General features: G+C 36.5%; 2 protein-coding genes across 3 annotated transcripts; both read right to left on the bottom strand.

Moving 5' to 3' along the window:
- Positions 1-6,228: 6,228 nt before the first annotated feature.
- mdm2 (MDM2 proto-oncogene) lies at positions 6,229-13,462 on the bottom strand. Of its 2 annotated transcripts, none has more exons than XM_059511369.1 (11): positions 13,387-13,462; positions 11,941-12,012; positions 11,778-11,852; positions 10,105-10,238; positions 9,721-9,770; positions 9,572-9,630; positions 9,345-9,414; positions 8,245-8,402; positions 7,981-8,130; positions 7,803-7,871; positions 6,229-7,350 (listed from the first exon to the last, which is right to left on the bottom strand). In XM_059511369.1, the coding sequence occupies exons 2-11, from the start codon at positions 11,998-12,000 to the stop codon at positions 6,733-6,735; spliced, it is 1,443 nt and encodes a 480-aa protein (XP_059367352.1). In that variant the 5' UTR covers positions 12,001-12,012; positions 13,387-13,462; the 3' UTR covers positions 6,229-6,732. The 2 variants fall into 2 exon arrangements, with proteins under 2 accessions (XP_059367352.1, XP_059367351.1); XM_059511368.1 differs by lacking the exon at positions 13,387-13,462 and adding an exon at positions 12,097-12,659.
- Positions 13,463-16,711: 3,249 nt separating this feature from the next.
- LOC132105886 (solute carrier family 35 member E3) lies at positions 16,712-21,152 on the bottom strand. Its single transcript, XM_059511365.1, has 5 exons — positions 20,511-21,152; positions 20,018-20,128; positions 19,242-19,400; positions 18,838-18,920; positions 16,712-17,425 (listed from the first exon to the last, which is right to left on the bottom strand). The coding sequence occupies exons 1-5, from the start codon at positions 20,910-20,912 to the stop codon at positions 17,239-17,241; spliced, it is 942 nt and encodes a 313-aa protein (XP_059367348.1). The 5' UTR covers positions 20,913-21,152; the 3' UTR covers positions 16,712-17,238.
- Positions 21,153-22,454: the final 1,302 nt, after the last annotated feature.

The following is a 22,454-nucleotide window of genomic DNA, read 5'->3' as shown; positions in this document are numbered from 1 at the left end:
TAAATATTCCTTTTGTTATTCCAAATTGGGAATGCCAGTTTGGGAATGCCTGCATTACATTTCAATAAGACATATCATGAATTTGAAATGTATTTGTGTTCATGTATTTGAAAAACAAAAGCCTTCCAAAGACCATAGTTAAATAACCCACTTGAGTAATAATTTAAATAAAAAATTATGTGTTCATTAGTGTTGAAACACTTCTTTAAACTGAATGATTTTTGTAAATCCAGTGGTCAAATGCTGTTTAGCCACCTGACTGAGAATGTCTGCAAAACTGGAAGACTTTCTGTACAATATTTTAGAAAGGAACATTTAAAAAGATGAAAAAGTGGAATTAGACCAAATCAATAAATTATACATCTTTTACTATTGTATAAATAATATGTTATCATGCAATTCATAAAAAGTAACTAGTCTGATTCTGAGTATTTTTAAATGTAATTCAATCTAATTACACATACTTAATTTTTTGCAATCTGATTATGTAATCTAGATTACATGTAATCAATTACTACCCAGCTTTGTGCACGATGTGACTTTGTATCTCAAAAAATGCAACTCTCATAATTATTACTTTATAACACTTTGCAGTGTGACTTCATATCTGTAACAGGGAGTCAGAGGCGTTCGGATCCATGTGCAGAAACTTTATTAAGAGAATGGTCGTACAGGCAGAAATCAGGAACGACGTCAGGTATGTTAGGGATATCCAGATTCATAAACGGTAATGAGCAGAGATCAGGGCAGGCAGCAGAGAATCAGAGTCAGTTTAAACGATCCAAGATCATACACAGGAAGAACAAACTCTAGGAAAAACACTCGGAATTGTCAGACAAGCTAAACAAGACTTCGCAGTGAGTGAGAGTGAGTGTGCTGCTTTTATGTGTGTGTAAATGAGGTGCAGGTGTGGCAAGGAAATTGGCTGATGAATGAGGTGCAGGTGTGGCAAAGGTGATTGTGATGCAGTGACTCATGGGGAATGTAGTTCGGGTGTGGTGCAACAGTATGAGAGGTGCTTGTGTCCAAATGACATCTGGTGGTTGATGGGTGGAATGGTCCTGAGTGGAGTGCCCTCTACTGAAGTTCATGGGCACTCCATCTAATGATCGTGACAATATCTCACAGTTACAACTTTATCTTATAATTGTGACTTGACTATTTCTTCGATAAATAGAACCCATCCTGCGGATGTTTGTCACAATAAAAAGGAAAGATCTGTTGCTACTTCCATTATATCGCATAACATTCTTCAATTAAATTTTTTGTATTGTTTAATTAAATTTTTTAATGTTTTGTAATAATTATATTTTTGAGGGTGCCTTGTCTCCCTTGACAACTCCCTTGAGAACTTTTACATATAACCATGAAGGTTGTTTACTTTTTTTCTTTTAAATTTCATTCAAGGTGGTTATAAAATTTGTAGAGACCTACAGGAAGTAGATACTATGGTGGCTCAGTAGTACACAACAATGAAATTAGCACAACACAATGGAAACAAGCCACAACGCAACAAATTTATCACAACACAGCAGAAACAAGCAGCAAGACAACGAAATTAGCAATTCTTGAACAAGTTGCAACACAACAAAATTTGCAAAACACAACGGAAACAAGCCACAACACAATGGAAACAAGTCGCAACACAATGCAAACATGTTGCAACACAACCGAAACAAGTCACAACACAATGAAAACAAACAAGCTGCAACACAATGGAAACAAGCTGCAACACAACGGGAACAAGTTGCAACCCAACGGAAACAAGTTGCAACACAAAGGAAACAAGTTGCAACATAACGGAAACAAATTGCAACATAACGGAAACAAGCCACAACACAATGCAAACAAGTCGCAACACAATGAAAACAAGCTGCAACATTGGGGAAATCATGACCTAGTGGTTAGAGAGTTTGAATCCTAACCCTAAGGTTGTGGGTTTGAGTCTCGGGCAGCTATACCATGAGAGCACAAATTCTGAGTATGGGCCAGCATACTTGGCTGTATGTCACATCACTTCACTTCATAACGCAAACAAGCTGCAACACAACGCAACAAAGTTGCAACACAACGGAAACAAGCTGTAACGCAAGGCAAACAAGCCGTAACACAATGCAAACAAGTCACAAAACAACAGAAACAAGCTGCAACACAACAGAAACAAGTCACAATGGAAACAAGCCGCAAAGCAATAGAAACAAGCCACAACACAATGTAAACAAGTTACAACACAACATAAACAAGCTGCAACACAACAGAAACAAGTTGCAACAAAACATAAACAAGCTGCAACACAACAGAAACAAGTTGCAACACAACATAAACAAGCTGCAACACAACAGAAACAAGTTGCAACACAACATAAACAAGCTGCAACACAATGGAAAGAAGCTGCAACACAACAGAAACAAGCTGCAATGCAAAGGAAACAAGCCCCAACACAATGGAAACAAGCTGCAACACAACAGAAACACAACAGGGCACAAGCTGCAACACAACGGAACTGTGTTGTGGCGATTTTGTTGTGTTGTGCACTACTGGGCCACCGTAAGATACAGTATAGTCATACAGACTGCATACAAAAAGTGAGAGAAGCAGTATTCTCTAGAACGAGAATAATAATGTAATAGCTTGTGTAATTTAACAAAGTCAGTTTGCTCTCAAACTCCATGAAAGCATTGCTAGTAATAATAGTACTTGTAGCCCATGAGCACCTACAGTTATGCAACAATCTCTGATCAGGTCAGCCTCAAAAAGCAACTGCAGGAAAAAAACAACGCATAATGGGATGCACAGTAAACTGCCTATCACCAGAAGCAAATGACGGGAGCTGTTGGCATGCTGTAGGCTGGCACATCACATGTCAGTGTTTCCAGACACCAGCATATAAACAGCTTCACTGTTTCCTGACTGTAACAAATGCTTTAGCTGACAAACAGAACAGATGACTGTCAAGGACCCAGTTGTATTCAAATGACCGAACCAGAACAAGCCGACACGTCAGGCTGATCTGGAGACGTGACCCTCAGCCTGCCCATGGCCAAGAAGTTCATCCGACCCTTCTGTAAGAATGCGATAACTGTGGATTTAAAAGCTCAGTCGCATGTGTAGTGTGACTGTCAAGCAAGATGCTAACGGATGGCTGTTCAGCATTCGCAAACAGTTATTTTTCTGTTGATTTGTTGTTGTGCCATTTTGTTTTCCTTTGACAAATGCCATGAATTTTCCTCCAGGGATAAATAAAGAATGCCTGTCTGCTTTTCTTTATAGTCATTTCAACAACAAAGCCTTTTATTTCAGCCCGATGACTGCTGCATTATATTTTTCGGCTGTGTATCATAACTGTGCCAACATTTCATCATTATCCTTGTTGCAGAATACAGCAAATGGATTGTACACTAGTTCAAATTATAATTCTTGTATGTTTCAGACATGAGTTATAAATGTGAAATTGGGATTTGTATATGTGGATATATATATATATATATATATCCCAATTTTCCAGTACAGTTGGTTTCATTTATAAGGATTATGGATTTGGGTTCCCAGTATGCTTGGAGGAACAGAGAGATTAGCCGTTTCATTTCACACACACACACAACATCAGCACAGTCAGATGCACACTCCAAGAGCAGAGGAAAGAAAACTGAACTCAGATCTTATTATAAATTAATGGCAACTTCCATACATCCATATGCATGCCATCAATATATTTATATAGTTACTTATTCCCTTTGAACGGTTTTACCTACAGACAAAGGTTCAGCCCTTTGATAGGCAGAGGAACTGAGCTTTACCTTTGTAATGATGAGGTGAAACTGGCTTTCCTGAAGAATTTTATTTTTACATCAGTGTGATGGTAATTTCAGGAAATAAACAATCCTACCGTCTCATAAGTAATTTTAAAAGATGATTCTTTAATTGCCATGTGAAAATATAGTTCGTTGTTTTAATTACTTATTGATTGTACTAATGCATTGAAATAGGAGGCACAAATTATTGTGCAAGGGTGGACTACAAATGAGAATGTATATGCGGTGTGAGAATGAAGTGTCACAGTGCCCTCTAGTGGTGCAATCGTTGAACACCTCGTCTCAGAGTTCAACTTCCTCTCAAATCAGCCGCTTTATACTACATAAAACAAGTCAAAACAACTACATATGTTGCGGTTTTATTTAAATGGTTCGCGCATTGTTGATGTACAGCCTCATATATGTTAGAAAAGTGAGCGTGAATATCGCTGGTGAATATGATTTACTTTACCTCACTGACGAGACCTAGAGAAATCAAAGCGCGTGACAACAGTTGATGGTTTTTCCCGTTTGTCTTATAGTTAATGTTTGAAATGCAGCGATTTTTGAGTGACATTTGCGGGAAAGAAACAGCATCAATGTGTCACTGGATATGGGCACACATCAAAGATTCATTTGCATCGCTTCGAAAAAATGCTTTGTCGCGCTATGGACCTTTCAAAAAAATATGAGTGACATATAGCCGCCAGTGCTTTTATTATTTTACTAAGATTTCTCGTCCCTCTAACCTCACCATGTCCTAAAAATTCATTGAGGCAGATTTTTAAAAGAGGAAGTGGTGCAATGTATCTGTCTGGAGGCTACAGGATGATGGGATGTTTATTTTTTATTACATTAGGACTGCAAAGTAAAAAAAAAAAAAAATGAAGGGATTTGAATACATTTTGGATGCGCTGTAGGCTGTTTAAAAACGTATGGTATGGGTGTTGCATGGCTTATTTCAGATGACAGGTTCAAGTTCCCAGCTTTAGTTTTAAAAGCATCTTAGATGAGCATACGCTGATGAAATTCATTTGTGCACGTTGCTTTTGCTCTTGATCTGATTTGAACTGTCAGATTAAAGGCTCAGTAACTAGATATAATGACTAAAAGGCTGTTTATGTTGTAATATCTTATATGGCCAGACAGCGAAACTGCTGTAAAGATTCTAGAAGCAGACTCTCACATATAAATCTGCAAATAGGAGGTTGCACAAAAATTGCATGATCAGATGTTTTCCAAAGTTCCATGATGAAATAGTAAAGTTTTTTTTAAGCATTGATATTATTAAAGATTGATAATAAGACATGTTACACTGCAGACTGGAGGAATGACTGCTGACATGGATAAATTAAGTTTCAATGTATATTTAAATAGACATGTTTATTTAAATTGTTACAGTATTTCACAATATCACTGCTTTTGTTTCTGAGCACAAGAGACGTCTTTCAAAAACAATAGAAAACATCATACCGACCCCAAACTTTTGAACGGTATTGTTCCTCCACACTAAAAGTTTTTGATTCAGAGAACTGAGTTTGGTAGCCTCTTATATATGAGCTCCAAGCAACAGATGTGTTAGTGACAGTGTGGATGTTCCTGGAACAGACTCGAAGCAATATGAAAAATGATATATTTAGGAATTGACAATCAAAAAGTGTTGCACGGCAGATACTTTTATTAGATTTTTTTCTTTAATGCAAGTAACGTTCATAGAACATCGATCAAAGCACATGGTAAGAGAATCAATTTATGGCAAAACCATGGCCAAAAAACATATATAGTATGTATAATAACTAATAAGCGCTGCTATCATAAAGCAGTTAAACAGGGCTCAAACATGTTATATTCTGATGCTTGAACTTATTTCATCCATTGCTCATCTGTTCTCTCATCAACCTTTCACACACACACACACACACACACGTTTTGGTTTAGTCCGACTGTAATTCCTTCTGTGCAAGTACAAGGATAGTGTAGTAAATTACATATATCAAGTCTGAAAACATCTGGTTTCATCAATCAAGTTCTGAGTGCAGTTCATTTGTAGAACATCTGGCAAATAGGAAACAACACAAAACTACCAGGTTCATTTGAAATGTTGCTACTATTTTGCACAATTCAAATTAAGTAACTGTACAAGTGAGGTGAGTTTTGTACTACAATGTGAGGATGTAATTATATCATTTAGTATATTGTATATATGGTTTATGCTTCGAATAATGGCCCATAAAAATATGTGAAAGTTCAGCTAATATGTTTCCATGGTACTTGAGTGTCTACTATTTATAACATAAGCAAATGGGGAAAAATTAAAACCAAAATGATTGACTATTGTGAGGGTTGATACTTATACTATGGTGATACTGACCCCTAAAAACCATTAGACAACAATAACAAAACACATTCAAAACAAGCAGCAGAAAAACAGAATTCCACTTGTACTGTAAAAGCAGAAGAGCCTCAAAATAATCATTTATTATGCCTCACTAAAAATAAGACTTGAGTCACTGCAGCAGAAAACTTTGCAGAAGAGCATTTCCTTCCAGAGGAGGAACAAAATTAAAGGGGTGTCTTAAGAGCTACAACTCAGAAACACATTTCAGTGCGGCAAATTAACATGAAACCTATACATCTGCATGTACATAAATTAAATTATTACAAACATTTCTAGTAATTGATACAATGTATACAGAATCTCTGCAAGCCCTTAAGTAGTTTTAATTCTAAGCCCTTAAACTCAACCCTTAAAACACAGATCTGTGAATTTGCTACCCAGCATGTGAGCGAAAACCTCGCTTGAGTCATAAATAATTTATTCATCAATAAGAAACATATTACATATATTGAATTTGAACTCATAGGTTTTAGAACTATAAGATCAGGCAACATAAGCACCCTGAACTTCATGTGAGAGGAGAGGAGGTATATCTGTTGTGCCTCAGCTCATGTAGGTCAACACAACTGACTGAATGGGCTCTCGGCACACCGGACACAACTTGTTCCGGTTCTTTAATTTCTTGGCGCAAGTGTAGCAAGCCATAAGGTGTCCAGTTCTTCCGTGGACAATGCAGCCGTTCTTGGGGCGACTTTGACAGATGACGCAGGGCTCAAGGCAGGTGGCGGGCAGGCAGGCCTCCAGGCTGTTGTAGCGCTCTAGCTCGGGGGTCTCTTCCTGGCTGCTGCCCCCACCAGAAGAGGTTGAGGGCTGCGATGATGAGATCTGAGATTCAGTTATGGAGCCGGAGGCAGTGGAGGAGATTAATTCGTCTTTAGCGACGACGGGAGATTGCGAGCACTTGCCGTCGGGGACGTCCACTCCTTCGTCTGTTTCTGGAAGAGGGCTTGAGGGTTTGGTAGGAAGCAGTTTGTCGTTTGAGGCTGAGCTGGGAGTTGTGGTGATGCTGCCGTCTTCTGTGCTGGGTTGAGTGTTAGTGGAGGTGTTTTCACTGTTGGAGTGTGTTTCTGGAAGCCAACCAGGTCGGACTTTCCAGCAGCTTTTGCAATTCCGAGGAAGAGGAGGGTTGAGCTCGTTACATTCGGCACACTTCCAGTAGTCCTGAGTGAACACATTGTTATCTTAGATTATTACATTTTTCTTGATTTTGAAAAAAGAAAAAAAAAAAAAGCCTGTTTAAATCTGTGGGTCAGAGAAAGGATGAAAATGGACATGAACAAATGGGTTTGGTGCAAAAAGCTTGCACTAGAATTAAAAGAGGACTTTTGAAAAAATATTGCTTTAAAATTTTTAAATATGGCCCCATTGAAGTCAGCATAGCATGTGATTTCTTAATACACATTCCTGGTCATATCATGCACACTTAATCAGTGGACATAGTTCATAAGAAAAAAAAATGTCATCATGATCTTTCAACAAAATGTAATAACTTGCAGCATCTCTGCTGTACAGCTGTCCTTTTTGGCAGGCTCACAAATGCTTTTTCTTTCACCCCCTCCTTTTCACAATCCAATCTAATCCTGATAAACAAGTCCAGTTTAAATGTTACGTACTGCTTCGGTTATCTCGGTATCCTCATCAAACGAATCTTCCTCCTCAGCAAAGATTGTGACTTCATACACCTAAATAAGCAAATACAGAATTGCAGTGAGTTGAGACTGTTAAACAGGTTTGGTTAGTTAGATCATCTGTTAATCTCTCTCTGAATAGAACAGGAGTTTGAGCTGAAACCTCGTTCTCTCCTGGCAATGAATCCTCATCGTTCTCACTGTAGGCATCAGAGTCTATGGACTCCACCTCAAACTCCACACTGAAGTTATCAGAGTCAGAGTCTGAGTCCACACTTTCATCACTGCCCTCACTGTGAGAGATACCTACATCCTGTAAAACGAATAAAACACTGCTTAGAAAGGGCCAAATGACAGCGCAAAAAGAAAAGTTACAGTTGCTAGTAAACCAAAACAATGTGAATGAACATTTGAAGGTGCTACTCACAGAGTTGCTTTGTGCGTCCGAAGACTCACTGTTCCCCCTCTCCCGGTGCAGGCCGCCAATCACACACCAAGACAGGCTGTCATCAAATGTCAGGGAGAAGCTGTCTGACTTGTGCCTCTTTCTGCGTTCCCTGGGCTCGTCTTCAGCTGAAGTACTCTCTATAGAAAGGACAAAGTAAGTTTAGCACCAAAAGTTATTTTTTGACACAAGAACACGCCCCCTTTGCATGACTGTCTAAAGGTTTTCACATAAGTGAACCACACTGTTCTGTAGGCTTTACAAACATTTCAAATCTGTTTCTTTTTCATTATGTTAAACATAAACTTAAGTGTATACTGCATATGACATTAAATCTTTTTTTTTCGCTGATGTTCCTGTTACATGCATTCAACTTTGGACACTTATGGGCCAAGCAGGAGCAATGCTCAGAGCAATAACCCTATTATAATGGTACATCTGGTATGGCTTCCTCAACAAACTGCCTTTGTGTGCATACTTGAGGTTTAAAAATGGGCCATTGAAGAGTAGCAGTCATCTGAGCACATTCTGCACAGCCTCCAGATCTCAGTGTCCTTTTGAGATGTTTACAGTGACAGAGAGAGCAGTCATTACGGTACCACATGTTTACCCACATACAGTTCTCTGTCAGGACTGAAGGGATAGTAGGATATGATTCGTCATGAGGGACAGTTTCCTCTGCTCAGTGGTTGAGACTGATATAATGTAGGAAAAACGAACAGTTCTTGAAAGAGGACAAATCTCCCACGAGAAATAAACTATGCCTGAAACCATGAATCTAAATGCCAAATTGTATCTAAATCAACTGATGGTACACATGTTAAAATATGTTTACTTTTAGTTAGATCAAACAGCAATTATTTTTTCAAAATGAACACATTAGTTTAACTTTACCTCTTTCAGGCTGAGCTAGAAAAAAAAATTTGACAAGCCCTTCCTGTTCATTCAGGAACTACGTCAAGACTAGAATAAACAGCTCTATCTGAAATCCTATCTAACCCAGCTGATGAAGCGTGCGCTTTCATACAACACTCAACAGGACATAGCTGGTGTGTCTTTTGCTCTGTGGTGTGTGCGCTTACCAGGATCACTGCTTCTCCTCCTCCTGCGCTGCTGCTGTGAGGTAGATGAGCGAGAGTCTGAATCAGTGTCCTAGAACAGACAGTGGGGTTTCAGTCATGCTTCAATCTCAAACACAGCAGGGGCTCTATAAAACCCATTCAAGCACAAACACAGCACTGCCAGGGCAACGTGTGGAATGGGTCAATACTCTGTGGTTCTAAGTGTGTGAGTATAAAATAACGTTTACCCCGGGCCCTCGATCTGGTTCACTTAGACTTCTGGGTTCAGAGAAGGTAGAATGAGTATCTGTAAAAGGAAACAAAGACAGTTTTAACACAAACGACATAGATAAGAATATGGTTTTTAAAATAAAAAAAGGTTTAACAATCATAGTACCTGGATTTTTCACTGTAATAAGGTTTCTGTTTATCAATGCAAAGAGAGCTCTGAAAAAAAGAAATTACATGAAAATGACAACTGAAACTTTCGTTTTCATATAGCAAATTTCACTTTCATTTCTTAAAAATAAAAACGGTTAGCATATGAAAAAAGGAATGTATACTTATAAGTGCTTTTTTATCTACACTGGCCCAAAGGTATCCAAATACCTTCTGCAGCCATTTCATATTTTAAACAGGTGACAACAGACCCTTTCAGAGTGAGTAGGTCATATGACCAGAAAGCTGCCACCTGTTGCTTTAAAGCCCCACCCTGATAATCCCAGAGGTCATTGGTACTACAGCTGCTCTGCCTTAGAGAAAACACAAAGTCATTACACACCGGGGCTCTTTGACGGAGAAGCTTTTCACCCCGAGAACAGCACCAAGAGGATCCTCTCCACAATGAACAATGTGTTGCTGCTGCTTGTCGTACAACTCCTTGCTCATGATATACTTCCCTAAATAAAACATAACCTAAAAACACAGAAAGAGAATTTGTTTAGAGATCAACAGGGAAAGCATTTCCTGAACCAGATTGAGTGTTGACAAAGAATGGTAAAGATGTGGTTTTATAGATTTCCAATATAGACTAGTAATACATTCCTGTTAAGCCGGGCTCACACTACAGCTTTACAGCACTACGGCTTTAGTCAGACAACCACAACTTCCACCCATGAAAAAAAATGAGTTGACAACAACTGAAAATATTTCAAACAACATCAAATAAAGAGTAAAATGGCATACAAATTACTTATATTATTGTTATATTGAAATTACATTTTGTATCTGTTGAATAATGGCACTTGCCTATGCAAAGGCTACTGCCATGCCGTCAGTGCATTTGATATGTTGATAAGATGTTCTCAGTGGTTTCTAACTAGCCTTATCTCACCCTAAATGATTCACGTCCTTCCTTTAAGTTTATTTTTCCTCCCTTTCCTTTATTTTTAACACATTCTATCATCCTAAAATCAAAAACTTCATAAGTCTTTAGCCTGATAACTACTAAAGTAATAAAATGCAATATTTGCATTGTTTTTCATCTGTAGCACAAACTGAAGTGTAATACTTTTGGTGAGGGATTAGCTCAAATCCCTAACACTAAGAATGAACAATGGAAAAAGAATTTCTTGCATAGGCAACACCACAAATGAAAGGTCACTGAACAAAGGCAGTAACTAAATATAATTCAACACACACTTGCCCTACATAAATTTACTAAATATTTGCAAGTTTAACTATAAACACAAATGAGCAGCAACACATGAAACTGGAGAAGGATTATTTTTAGCCTATAATGTCAAACACCACAGGCATTTGACCACAAACTCATTTCAGAAATTCTAAAAATGTGTCACTGCCATAAGTGCTTATATAAAAAGAAATTATACACACAACATACAGCAGGGTTCAGCATTACTAACACAACTGGCAAACATCCAATTATATATACAGCCATAAAGCATGGCATTTATACTACTAATCAAAAGTCTGTGGTTAAGATTTTTTTTTAAGAATAAAAAGATAAACTCAAACTTGATCAAAAGTGGCAGTAAAGACATTTATAATGTTACAGAAGTCTTTTGAAATAAATGTTGTTCAAAATAAACACAGTTTCCAAAAAAAAATTAGTTTTTGATGTTAATACTAAAAATGAGTAATAATTATTAATTAATTAAAAAAGAAAGAAAGAAAGAAAGAAAGAAAGGGGAAAAAAGCACCAAATCAGCATATCAGGATGATTTCTAAAGGATAAAACTGAAGGCTGGAGTGATGGCTGCTGAAAAAATCAGCTTCGCCATCACAGAAATAAATTGCACTTTAAAATATATTCAAATAGAAAAAAATATATACATTTTTAATTGAAATAATATTTCAAAAATGTTACTCTTTTTTTACTGTATTTCTGGTCAAATAAATGCAGTTTTGATAAGCTTAAGAGACTTCATAGGATATCTTCCCAACCATAAACTTCTGAAAATTAGTTTATATCAGATTAAATGGACTCCTCACCTCCTTCATGGTGAAAACCTCTTTATCTGCACCTGCATCCTCTAACAGGCTTTTCAGCTGCGCTTTTGGTCTTACCTAAAGTTACATGTAATAAAACTCAAGTCATTTCAAGGTATAGAAACGCACTTAAATACACAAAGGCGCAACCTGAATTCAACATTACCAGTTTTTCGTTGTCAACCTTGTTGATCTGAGAACTGCTTAAACAACTTTCTGTTCCCATTTTGGTAGTTATCTGTAAAAATAGACAGAGTTAGATTTTGCATACAACAATTTTAAGCCAATTCAGTACACATGCAAGTTTCAGAATGAACCTTACCTGTGCAAATAGAGGTAAATTGGCTATTCTAGCTAAAAATCTTCTATATATACTCTGCTACCTGTACATAAAGTGCCTGAGCTCTGGGTTAGTGTGGAGTGAGAGCCGGTTGAGAGCCGGTTCTCTGTTTTAAACAGACGCACAGAGACATGTCAGGGCTAGAATCCACCGCACCGATCATCATGTCCAGGGAGGGATCTAGCATGACATGTCACCGTGACTGGCTTCAGACGCCTAGCGGTAGTAGACGCTCTTTGTTGATTTGTCTGGGTCTCTGTGATCATGCCCGGGCATGCCCCGTCTCACTACACCCGCCCATTGCTGGCTAAGCACTTGGACTGCAGCTTATCAGCCCAGAGACAGGTGAAATAACAGAGTGTTTGGACCAAACCGATGACTCTTCTGGATTATTAACGCCTCTGTTAAATTAATGCAAGAAGACCAAAAGTTGTTCATTATTAACGTCAGTGCTACGGATGCATGGATATCTTTCGAGTAAAGGACAGTGCCATGTTTACATCTCTGCTCTATGGTCAACAAACAGTAACTGTTCATTTAACACAAAATAAAACAACAATCTCAAGTTTGTCGTATTCGGGAATTAACCGAATTTAAACCTGGAACTTCAAATGTGTTTTTTTTCCACCAGAGGTAACATGATAACAGATCGACGTGTAAAAATATTGTTGTTTTACGTAACGTTACGAGATTTACGTTAACGTTACGTGTAGCGAGACGCTTGAGGTCTTTTACGCTCTTTTGACACGTCAGGATTCAGCGTGAAAGATAATAATATTGACAAATGATATGACGAATAACAAAACGAAGTACGTGGTATGCTTTTCTCCAGTTATAAAGCATAACCATGTCATATAAGCCGCAGTTGTTTGTTTACGTAATTAAAAAATTATACACATTTCTTAACAAGCAAAATAGTAACAGTAGTTTTAAATAAATTACGTAAAGTATTCCTTTCTAATGTGGAGTACTGCGCATTTGAAAGACAGGACTACAAACGCGTGACTCCCGGGTGTCTATTTCCCGCTGCGGTCTATTTCCCGCTAAGTTATCAGGAAAACCCGAGGTTGCATTAGGCCGCGCTTGCAGCGCTAGCGCAAGGCTAACTGAGGCAAACTATTTTAAGCGACTACGCGGACATTAAAGCCTCATACGGTGTTAAATAATCTCTGGAATGTATAACATGGTTAATCAGATATTTATAGCTTTATATGTGTAATAAATATACTAGAAGGTGCGAAAATTTCTCAACTGAAAGTGTTAATGTCTTACCTGCTGGTGACCGTTGAGCTTGGAGTTCTCCCTCTACTGGCGTCTGTTTGAATTTGAAATGTTCTAGCACGTGCGATGCGCGCGCGGTGTAAACATTACACAAAACACGTACGTTACTGGAAGGCCACTTCACTTGGGTATTGTTTAGGCATATCCACATTTGCTGTTCTACTGAGTGTTAATGCGATTAAAATAGTTCAGTTCACACTATATTTAACACTACATTTGTAACCTTATTTTAGTAGCCTGTTGCATCAAACTGGACTAGTTTCGCTCATCAGGTATAAAGTATGAAATATACTTATATTTATATTTAGTATGATATAAATCATGAAAATGAATGATAAATGAATATAACATCAAAGTCAAAGTAATACATTAATTAATTTAGCTATATTAGCTCTATTTAGGCTATATGTTTTAGATTAATTGTAAGCAGAAAACACATATTGCATGTTGTTGATGGAAATAAACAATTCAAGACAAATAAGGATTTATTAACAGATCTCAGTCAAGAGACTGAAACTCAAATTTACAGATACATAGGCTACTTGAAGAAAGTTAGGTGGCAAGCAGCACTTTAGGAGATTATTATGCTTTTTAAATGCTTTAAAAAAAATTTTTAATTCTCTCTACACATCTTATGAAGTGTATACTGCTTTTTAAAACATATTTTCACATTATTTTCTAAATTTAGTAGGTTACATACTACACTTAAACCTAATCTCTGTGGGTTGCATTCAGTCCAATCTTTAATTGTTATATGAGATTAATCAACATGATCACTTACTAATTGTGATGTGCTTAGTTACAATCATGATTATATGAAATGCATCACTTTAATCACCACTAGCTACTTAATTCCTCCTTCGGTTAGTGTCTTTGCATTCTATTCTATATTGCACTTGATCTGAAAGAACTTTCATCTGTTTTGATTTTTCAATGATGATGATCTGTTCCTTCACTTTTAGGATGAATCTATGAGTCAGCTGCTTGGTGGCAATGCTGGGAATACACTAGCTGTGTGTGTGATATACACATCAGAAAGCATTCATTTGTAAAGCGAGTCTGTTGTCATGACATGACTGTTGTACACCATTGTGTATGAATCTTGTCAACGGGGAGGTCCTGTTCGCTGAGTGATGAAGGGGATGAATGGACTGTGCCATGAAGACATGTCTTGCACAGTCCCTGTGACAGGATCTGTTCTTTATAGCCCAGGAGAATGACTCAAGAGTTTATTTTAGTACAACATGTTCCTTTTAGCTCAACATGTTTGGGCTTGTACTTCTGTAATAATGAGGAAATTCCATGGACCACTGAAGAAAAAGGCATACATTTTATTAATGGAAGACTTTCTATTAATCAAAGAACTATTTTCAACATTGTTAATAATTATGTTATGATGGGCGAATCCATGCTGATATATCGATTCTGATGCGACTATCGAAAGTATAAAATATCGATACTAAGGTGTTTTTATGTACGAGTGATTTTGTTTATTTAACAAAAAACAATGTGTACAATATGCATTAAGTTGGAGCTATGTTAGCAAGTAAATGTGTGGGAGGGATTTTCCTGCTCATCTGAACACACGCAAATGTTTCAAGGCAGAATCAATCAATTACAGAGAGTGTTCACTCACTTCTGACAGTGCATTAAAATAGAGCTGCGTTTCCCAAGAGTAGCCTATAGTAAGAGAGCATTGATGTTTTTGGAAACAGAAAAAAATCATATGTTTGTGTTATTTCACAATAACCATATTGAAATTTTACCCTAGTTTGTGCAGTACATTTATTTACATTTGAATGTTAAAAGTTCATATAGCTCATGCTCTATTACGATTGCTAATATAAATCATACTCTCCAAATAAAAAGTTTGCATTCAGTCCCTTATGACAGTGAACCATAGTTTTCCTAAAGTGACCATAGTTACTACTACAACAATAATATTTGTAAATTTCCATGGTTACCACTACTGTAAACATTTAAACCATGTGTAATCAAAACAATAACCTAATAAGTTGCAATCAAGGTGTACTGAATGTTAAAATGCATTTCAAATATAAAGTAGGTATTATTACCCATTGTACTCTTAGTAATTTAAATAATTTAATACATTTCATAATTTAAAAGTTCAGTTAAGAAGTATCGTATCGATATCGAAGATACTGGCCATTAAAAGCCATTAAATATATTAAAATGCAGTAATTTTATGCTATTTTTATATCATTTTGCATTAAATGCAGCCTTAGTGAACCTTTTTTTAATGACTTAAATTAAAATATATACTGACACCAAACTTTTTATCATATATATATATATACAGTACAGACCAAAAGTTTGGACACACCTTCTCATTCAAAGAGTTTTCTTTATTTTCATGACTATGAAAATTGTAGAGTCACACTGAAGGCATCAAGGTCTATTTGACCAAGAAGGAGAGTGATGGGGTGCTGCGCCAGATGACCTGGTCTCCACAGTCACCAGACCTGAACCCAATCGAGATGGTTTAGGGGTGAGCTGGACCACAGACAGAAGGCAAAAGGGCCAACAAGTGCTAAGCATCTCTCGGGGAACTCCTTCAAGACTGTTGGAAGACCATTTCAGGTGACTACCTCTTGAAGCTCATCAAGAGAATGCCAAGAGTGTGCAAAGCAGTAATCAAAGCAAAAGGTGGCTACTTTGAAGAACCTAGAATATGACATATTTTCAGTTGTTTCACACTTTTTTGTTATGTATTTAATTCCATATATAATTCCACGTGTTAATTCATAGTTTTGATGCCTTCAGTGTGAATCTACAATTTATGAAAATAAAGAAAACTCTTTGAATGAGAAGGTGTGTCCAAACTTTTAGTCTGTAGCTGTGTGTGTGTGTATATATATATATATATATATATATATATATATATATATATATATATATATTATAGCTTCTAGATTTTAATTATTTTTATGAATCTTTCAGTCAAGTATGTACAAATTGGCAGAAGGATTTCCTCGTCCTAAATGCTCAGTAAATTTAGTTTATGATGCCAGTTTTAGTACTAAATTATTGCTCTTCTTCACTAGGGGACAACAAGCCTCGTTCATCTTAAAGGGATGTCAACTTTAAATGTATGAAGAATAAAACATTCTTTCATGTTTATGAACATATTCAAAATATATGTTCCATGAAAGAGGTCGTTGTTTTGGGTGAACTGTCCCTTGAAGCAGGATCATTTGCCAAATTTTTGTTTACCACATCTTTTTCAAAATTAGGACAGATTCACTAATATTCACACACACGCACAAAAAAAGCTGCAAAACATTGGGGACAGGACTTTGGAATGTGACTAATGTTTAAGTTGCACATTGCAAAAGAGAATAACAAGTTGAAAAAGCCCTGAACAAATGATTGACATTCCATTTCACAGCCACTTCATTTCTATTTGGCAAGTAGACAGTGACCCTTGTCCTAAAAGTCACGACTAGACTCAATATGAGATAACATTCCATTCTTGTGTTACTTTCTATAAAACATTTTATTGTTGTACAGACCATTTGAAAAATACATCATTAAATAACACTTACAAGATGAAAAGGAAATGCTTCAGCAATAAGATTTCTTCTCTTTCTTTTTTGCATGTTTATTTGCAAATATTGAATAATTGGAATAAAAATTAAACTCCTAAAAAAAAAAAAAACCTGAAATGCTTTTAAAGTTGTCAGCCTCTATGGCTTAAACCTGCTTCCTTCCAGTCTATGTTTGGTTAGTCTTCTCGCTTCTGTGCAGGAGCCATCGCTGTCTATTCCTGAAGAAATCAGGCACTGAACACTGGCTCTCTTGTTGATTGGCCCTTCAGTGGGTCTATGGCCTCTGTGCGAGCCTGCTTTTACCCTCCTCCTGCTCTGCCAGTTTGAAATGGGTGTAAGCCAGAATGCCACTGATGGTGCAGAGGATGCCCAGACCTTGGTTTAAGGACAAAGGGTCCTGGAAGAGGATGTATCCACCCAATAATGTGATGCAGAACTTGAAGTGTCCAAACATGTTGTAGCTGTGAGGAGAAATGTTAAGGGAACTTGTCTGACAATGTCTTTTGGATATACTTATGACTTGCACTTGAGTAACAGACTATGAGGACTTCAGAGATAAGTCAGGGAATTTGATTCTTTCTGAAAGTTAACATTCCTTAGTTTTAATATTGATCTTAGGATAGATCAGTCTTGTTAGTATGCAGCAAAAGTTAACAAATCGGTTTAAAAAATAAAATAAAAGTATGTTAACAAAATAGCTGATGTTTATGGATATAGCAGATTTGTGAATATGTTAAAGGGTCATAAAACTGAAAATAAATTCTAATGTCTTAAAATAATAGACGCATTTTAATATTAACATGTATATAACAGTCTTGCAAATATGTAAAAAGTTACTAATTCTTATAAAAATAAATCAGCATAATTTATAAAATAACGTTAGTTTAAATATAAATTTATGAATATATCAGTTTTGCAAATATATAAAAAGTATATATATATATATATATATATATATATATATATATATAGTTAAAATAAGTCTTTTAATATTGATTAAGGAATATATCAGTCTTGTAAAAAAAAAAGTAAATAAATCTGTTAAAAATAAGCTATCTGTTAATAAACTTATTTTTTATATTGATTTACTGATATATCAGTTGCCTGAAAACACTGTAAAAAATTATTAATAAAAATATATAAATAAGTATAATGCTGTTTTTAAGAATGATTTATGGATATGAGTTGTGTGAATATGATATGTAAATGAATTCATGTAAAAACATAAAAACCTAAAATAACATGCTGTTTTTTTTCATATTGATTGATTGTTAGTTAAATCAATGTTAACATCAACTTAAATGTCCATGAATTACTAGTAAGTGCTGCATGCATGAGTTAACTGAGTGAGTGTAACTCAGTAACTTCTATTTATATTAATACATGAATATTCGAAATGAACGTCATCACAAACGAACAACCCCAGCACTTATTAAAAGTAACTACATTTGTTAAACATTTCAAAAATGATCAGATGACATGATCTATTTTTCATTATGTATAAATTATATTTTACACATATATATATCTCTCCTCGGCTTTAATAAAGAAGTTTGAAAACCCTTGGTTCAGAGAACACTTCCCTAATAGTAAGTGACCCAAAAGTGCACTTTAAAACAGATAGTAAAGTGCTCCCTCTACTGCTTACTTCGAGATTTGATTTACAGCTTCCCCTTTCATTAATAAAAAATATCCAACTATTTGCCAAGCTTGGACAAGTCTCTGTAAACAAACATTCGCTTGCATTATAGACCTAATCGGACAATTAACCAACAATGAAGTCATGATATAGAGAACACCGTTTTCAGATGTTGGTCTAAAGGATGTGTTCTGCCCCAAGAATAGCCTTTTAAAAAATTAGCAGAAAGGATACGTAACAGGAGACGTGTTCCCAATGATCCAGTAAATGGACAGATTGACCAGAAAGGCAATAACACCAGACAGCAGAACCATGACCTTGATGAAGGAAAAAAAAACATAGAAAGAACCAATCATTTAAATAAAAAAAAATTAACTATTCAGCTCAATTGCTTATTTATTAAATAAATACATGAATAAAATATTAAAATAGTAATATTTAGAGCAGTGAATTGAACTTGTGAGCTTTTAATCCAATGGGGAGAAAACCCAAGCAGTTTTTCCCCCCAAGAGATCTAAGCAATAAAACAAGGCGCTCTCTGTGACGTTGTGTTTGTGTATAGAAGACATTCCTTTGGATACGTGCAGAGAGTGTGTGAGACACTGAAAGAACAGGCGCGTTCTTGCTCGCACTCTTACCAGGGCCTGAAATGACCAGGGGCCAAAGATACCACCCTCTCCAGTGAGGGGTTCGAAGATCGGCACCAGGACCAGGAGAAACGCTGAGGACATGGGCGCTTGATAATACAGCAACTGCATAGAGTTCACCTGAAGCTCATGCTGCTTGGCACCAACCCACTGTAATAGGAGAAATAAATGATTCAAGTCTGAATATCTGAATAATTAATGAGGGAAGTAATTACAAACTATGCATTTATTTAAAAAGAAGTTTTCACACAAAAAAATAAAAAATAATAATAATAATAACATTATATAATATATATATAATTGATAATCATTGGTAGATTTGGTTTGGATTACACAGACTAACGTTCAAACGTTTAGTGATTTTTTTTTTTTTAAGTCTCTTATGCACCAAGAATGGATTTGTTTAAAAAATAAATAAATAGAGTAATTGTAATTTACTCATGTGATGGCAAAGTTGAATTTTCAGCAGCCATTACTACATACTTCAGTGTCACATGATCCTTGAGAAATCATTTAAATAAACTGATTTAGTGCTCAAGAAAAAATGTATTATTATGAGCATTGAAAACAGTTGCTACATAATATGCTTTTGAAAATAAAATAAATATTAAAGTTTTTATAAAATGTTAATTATGTTATACAGTAAATGCCAGCAATGCTATATTGTGGGTCTCTGATTTAACCAGTTCCTGGCCACCAGCTGATTTAAATAAAGGGATATGACCCTTTTTAATAATGATATAGAGTGAGAATGCAACAAAACTTACCACTTGATACAGCGAGGTTACGAAGACCCCAAGTGTTGCAAAGATCATCCCCAGAAGATTGAACTTTACATCGTAGTAAGAGTTCAGTATGACCCCTAAAGTGATCGGCACCTTTTTATATAAAAAAGGATAAATTATATGAAGTGGTGTAAAAATCACAGCCATTACCTTGCATAAACAAATTAGCATGTAACCAACCATGACTTTTTTTTTTTTATCAGCATTTACCCAGAGCATAGTTCAAAGTGATGCATGGCATGTGCGTGCTATAAAAATGATGGTAAAAACAGGATACAGTTATAACAACACACATTATTACATTGCACAATGCTGCATACGTGCATTCCACAAGTAGTGTATTATATATTTTAATATTTTGTTTAGTTACAAGATTTTGACTATTCATCGTACATGAACTACTGATAATGTTAAAGTAATATTTTTGAATGAATTCTTAGACAATATACAGTCAAATAAACAAAACCCCACTTACTAGAGTCAGTTTAATCTTTGTGGAAAATGTCTTTCTGTAGTACATGGTCTGGATGACTATGATCACAGGTGTTGTCATGACCTTGGCCAGCTGATATGTTCCTATAGTGTTGCTTTGGAGAGACAAATTTGTGAAAACAACAAAACCACAGAAACTCAGAGCCAGCAGGATGATTTTAGAAGGTCTGAGACTTTTGGGGGAGAATATATCCATCTTCTGACACACAAACAGCCCCAGCCATGTCACTACGAAATGAATGAGAGTCAGTGTCATGTTGGGAAAGCCATAGTGCACATAGATCCATTTGTTGATGAACACTATACAGATCGATGACAGTAAGTTGACCAGCAGTCCTGCAATTATCCGGCTGTTTCCAAACAAGTCAGAGAGTCGCGTCGCCATAGCTGAGCTCACTCAGACGCACTTTTAGTCTTCTGGAAACAAATAACTCTGGAGAAACCGTTTCGGGTGTCTGCTTTGGTACTTCAGAGACGTAAAGCTCCACCGCTTTCTGTGGCTGAGTGTGTGAAAGCGGTTCAGAGCTGATTTCATTATAAAACTGCCCCTTATAGAAAGCCGTATTCACCCAAATCGCTGCCTGCCGAATGAACACGGGCGTGACGTAAATGAGGCAAGAAGGGATACGTATGGCGCCACTGGGCATGCGCACATCAATACAGCGTAATTGTTGTCACGCTGTACAACAGTAATTAATATTTTGTCATTATTGTAATGGGTAGGTTTGGGGTTGGGGTAGTTGTAGATGTCAATAAAACACAATCTAATAGGTAGATAATTACATTAATTGGAGTTGTATCCCTTCTGTCCACAACCGTCTGGAGAGTAAGGGTCCACCGTGAAAGTTGCAACTCTCGCGAGATTCACATGCGCGCAAACATAACAGAAGCAACGCGCGAGAATTCCGCAGTAAGAGGGTTACCTTCCGCCACGTCACTGCTAATATGCGCCGTCTAGTGGACAAAATATACAAGGAGGCAGAGATTCACAAAGAGTCCACAACATTGTACTCTTTTATTGTCTTTGATGTTTATATTTTGTTATAAACACAGTGCTAATGTCACACTATCATCACGTTCACAGTCATATGATTTTTTATTGCAAATTCTGTATTGTGTGTGATATCACAACTGTCCCACTGCCATCAATGCAATGTTGTTGCTATACTGCAAATTCTTTATAGTAACATTTTTTCACATAATAGAGTATAGAAAAGTAATCAGATTATGAAAGAAAGTAGACTGTAATAATCAGGCTTATGTTTGAATTGGCTCACTCATTTTCATCCACTCCTTCAGCTGGACTATATTAGTGGTCTAAAGCTGGGAATAGTGAAAGAGGGTATAGCAGCAAATCCTCTTCTATGGCCTCGTGAGGGAGTAAATGACCATCAGATACACACTTCAGAAGTAACAGATCATCCATGGAGTACCGTTTTATGAATACAAACCAACTATTAATTTTTGCCTACTATAGAGTATGGAAGTAGGCATGTTTAGATGCAGGGCCACTGTCCTGCACAGTTTACATCCAACCCGTACCCTAATCAAACACACTGAACCAGCTAAACAAGGTCTTCAGGATGTCATGAAAAACACTGGCAGGTGTGTTGGAGCTGGTTGGAACTAGAGAAAATAGAGCAACTATAAAATTTACAAAATTTTCCCTTCCTGAAAATCACAATTTTATATTCCAGGTTTTGATACATGTACATTTTCCATGACTTTGGGAAAACTGAGAATAGTTTATTAGACTCACCTTCATTCTGGACACCCAAATGTCACAAATAGGTGGCAGCACAGTCCTACTAACTCGCTCTGAACCCGACTCATGAGGTGTCAGAATTCAGACAGCACACTTCCCCTCAATATGTAAATGTATTTTGTTATAGAAATTAGACCCATTCCCAAAATTCTGCAACATCAA

The sequence above is a fragment of the Carassius carassius genome, chromosome 26 (genome assembly GCF_963082965.1).
Source record: "Carassius carassius chromosome 26, fCarCar2.1, whole genome shotgun sequence".
NCBI classification, from domain to species: domain Eukaryota; kingdom Metazoa; phylum Chordata; class Actinopteri; order Cypriniformes; family Cyprinidae; genus Carassius; species Carassius carassius.
This window is presented reverse-complemented; position numbering and strand designations above follow the sequence as displayed.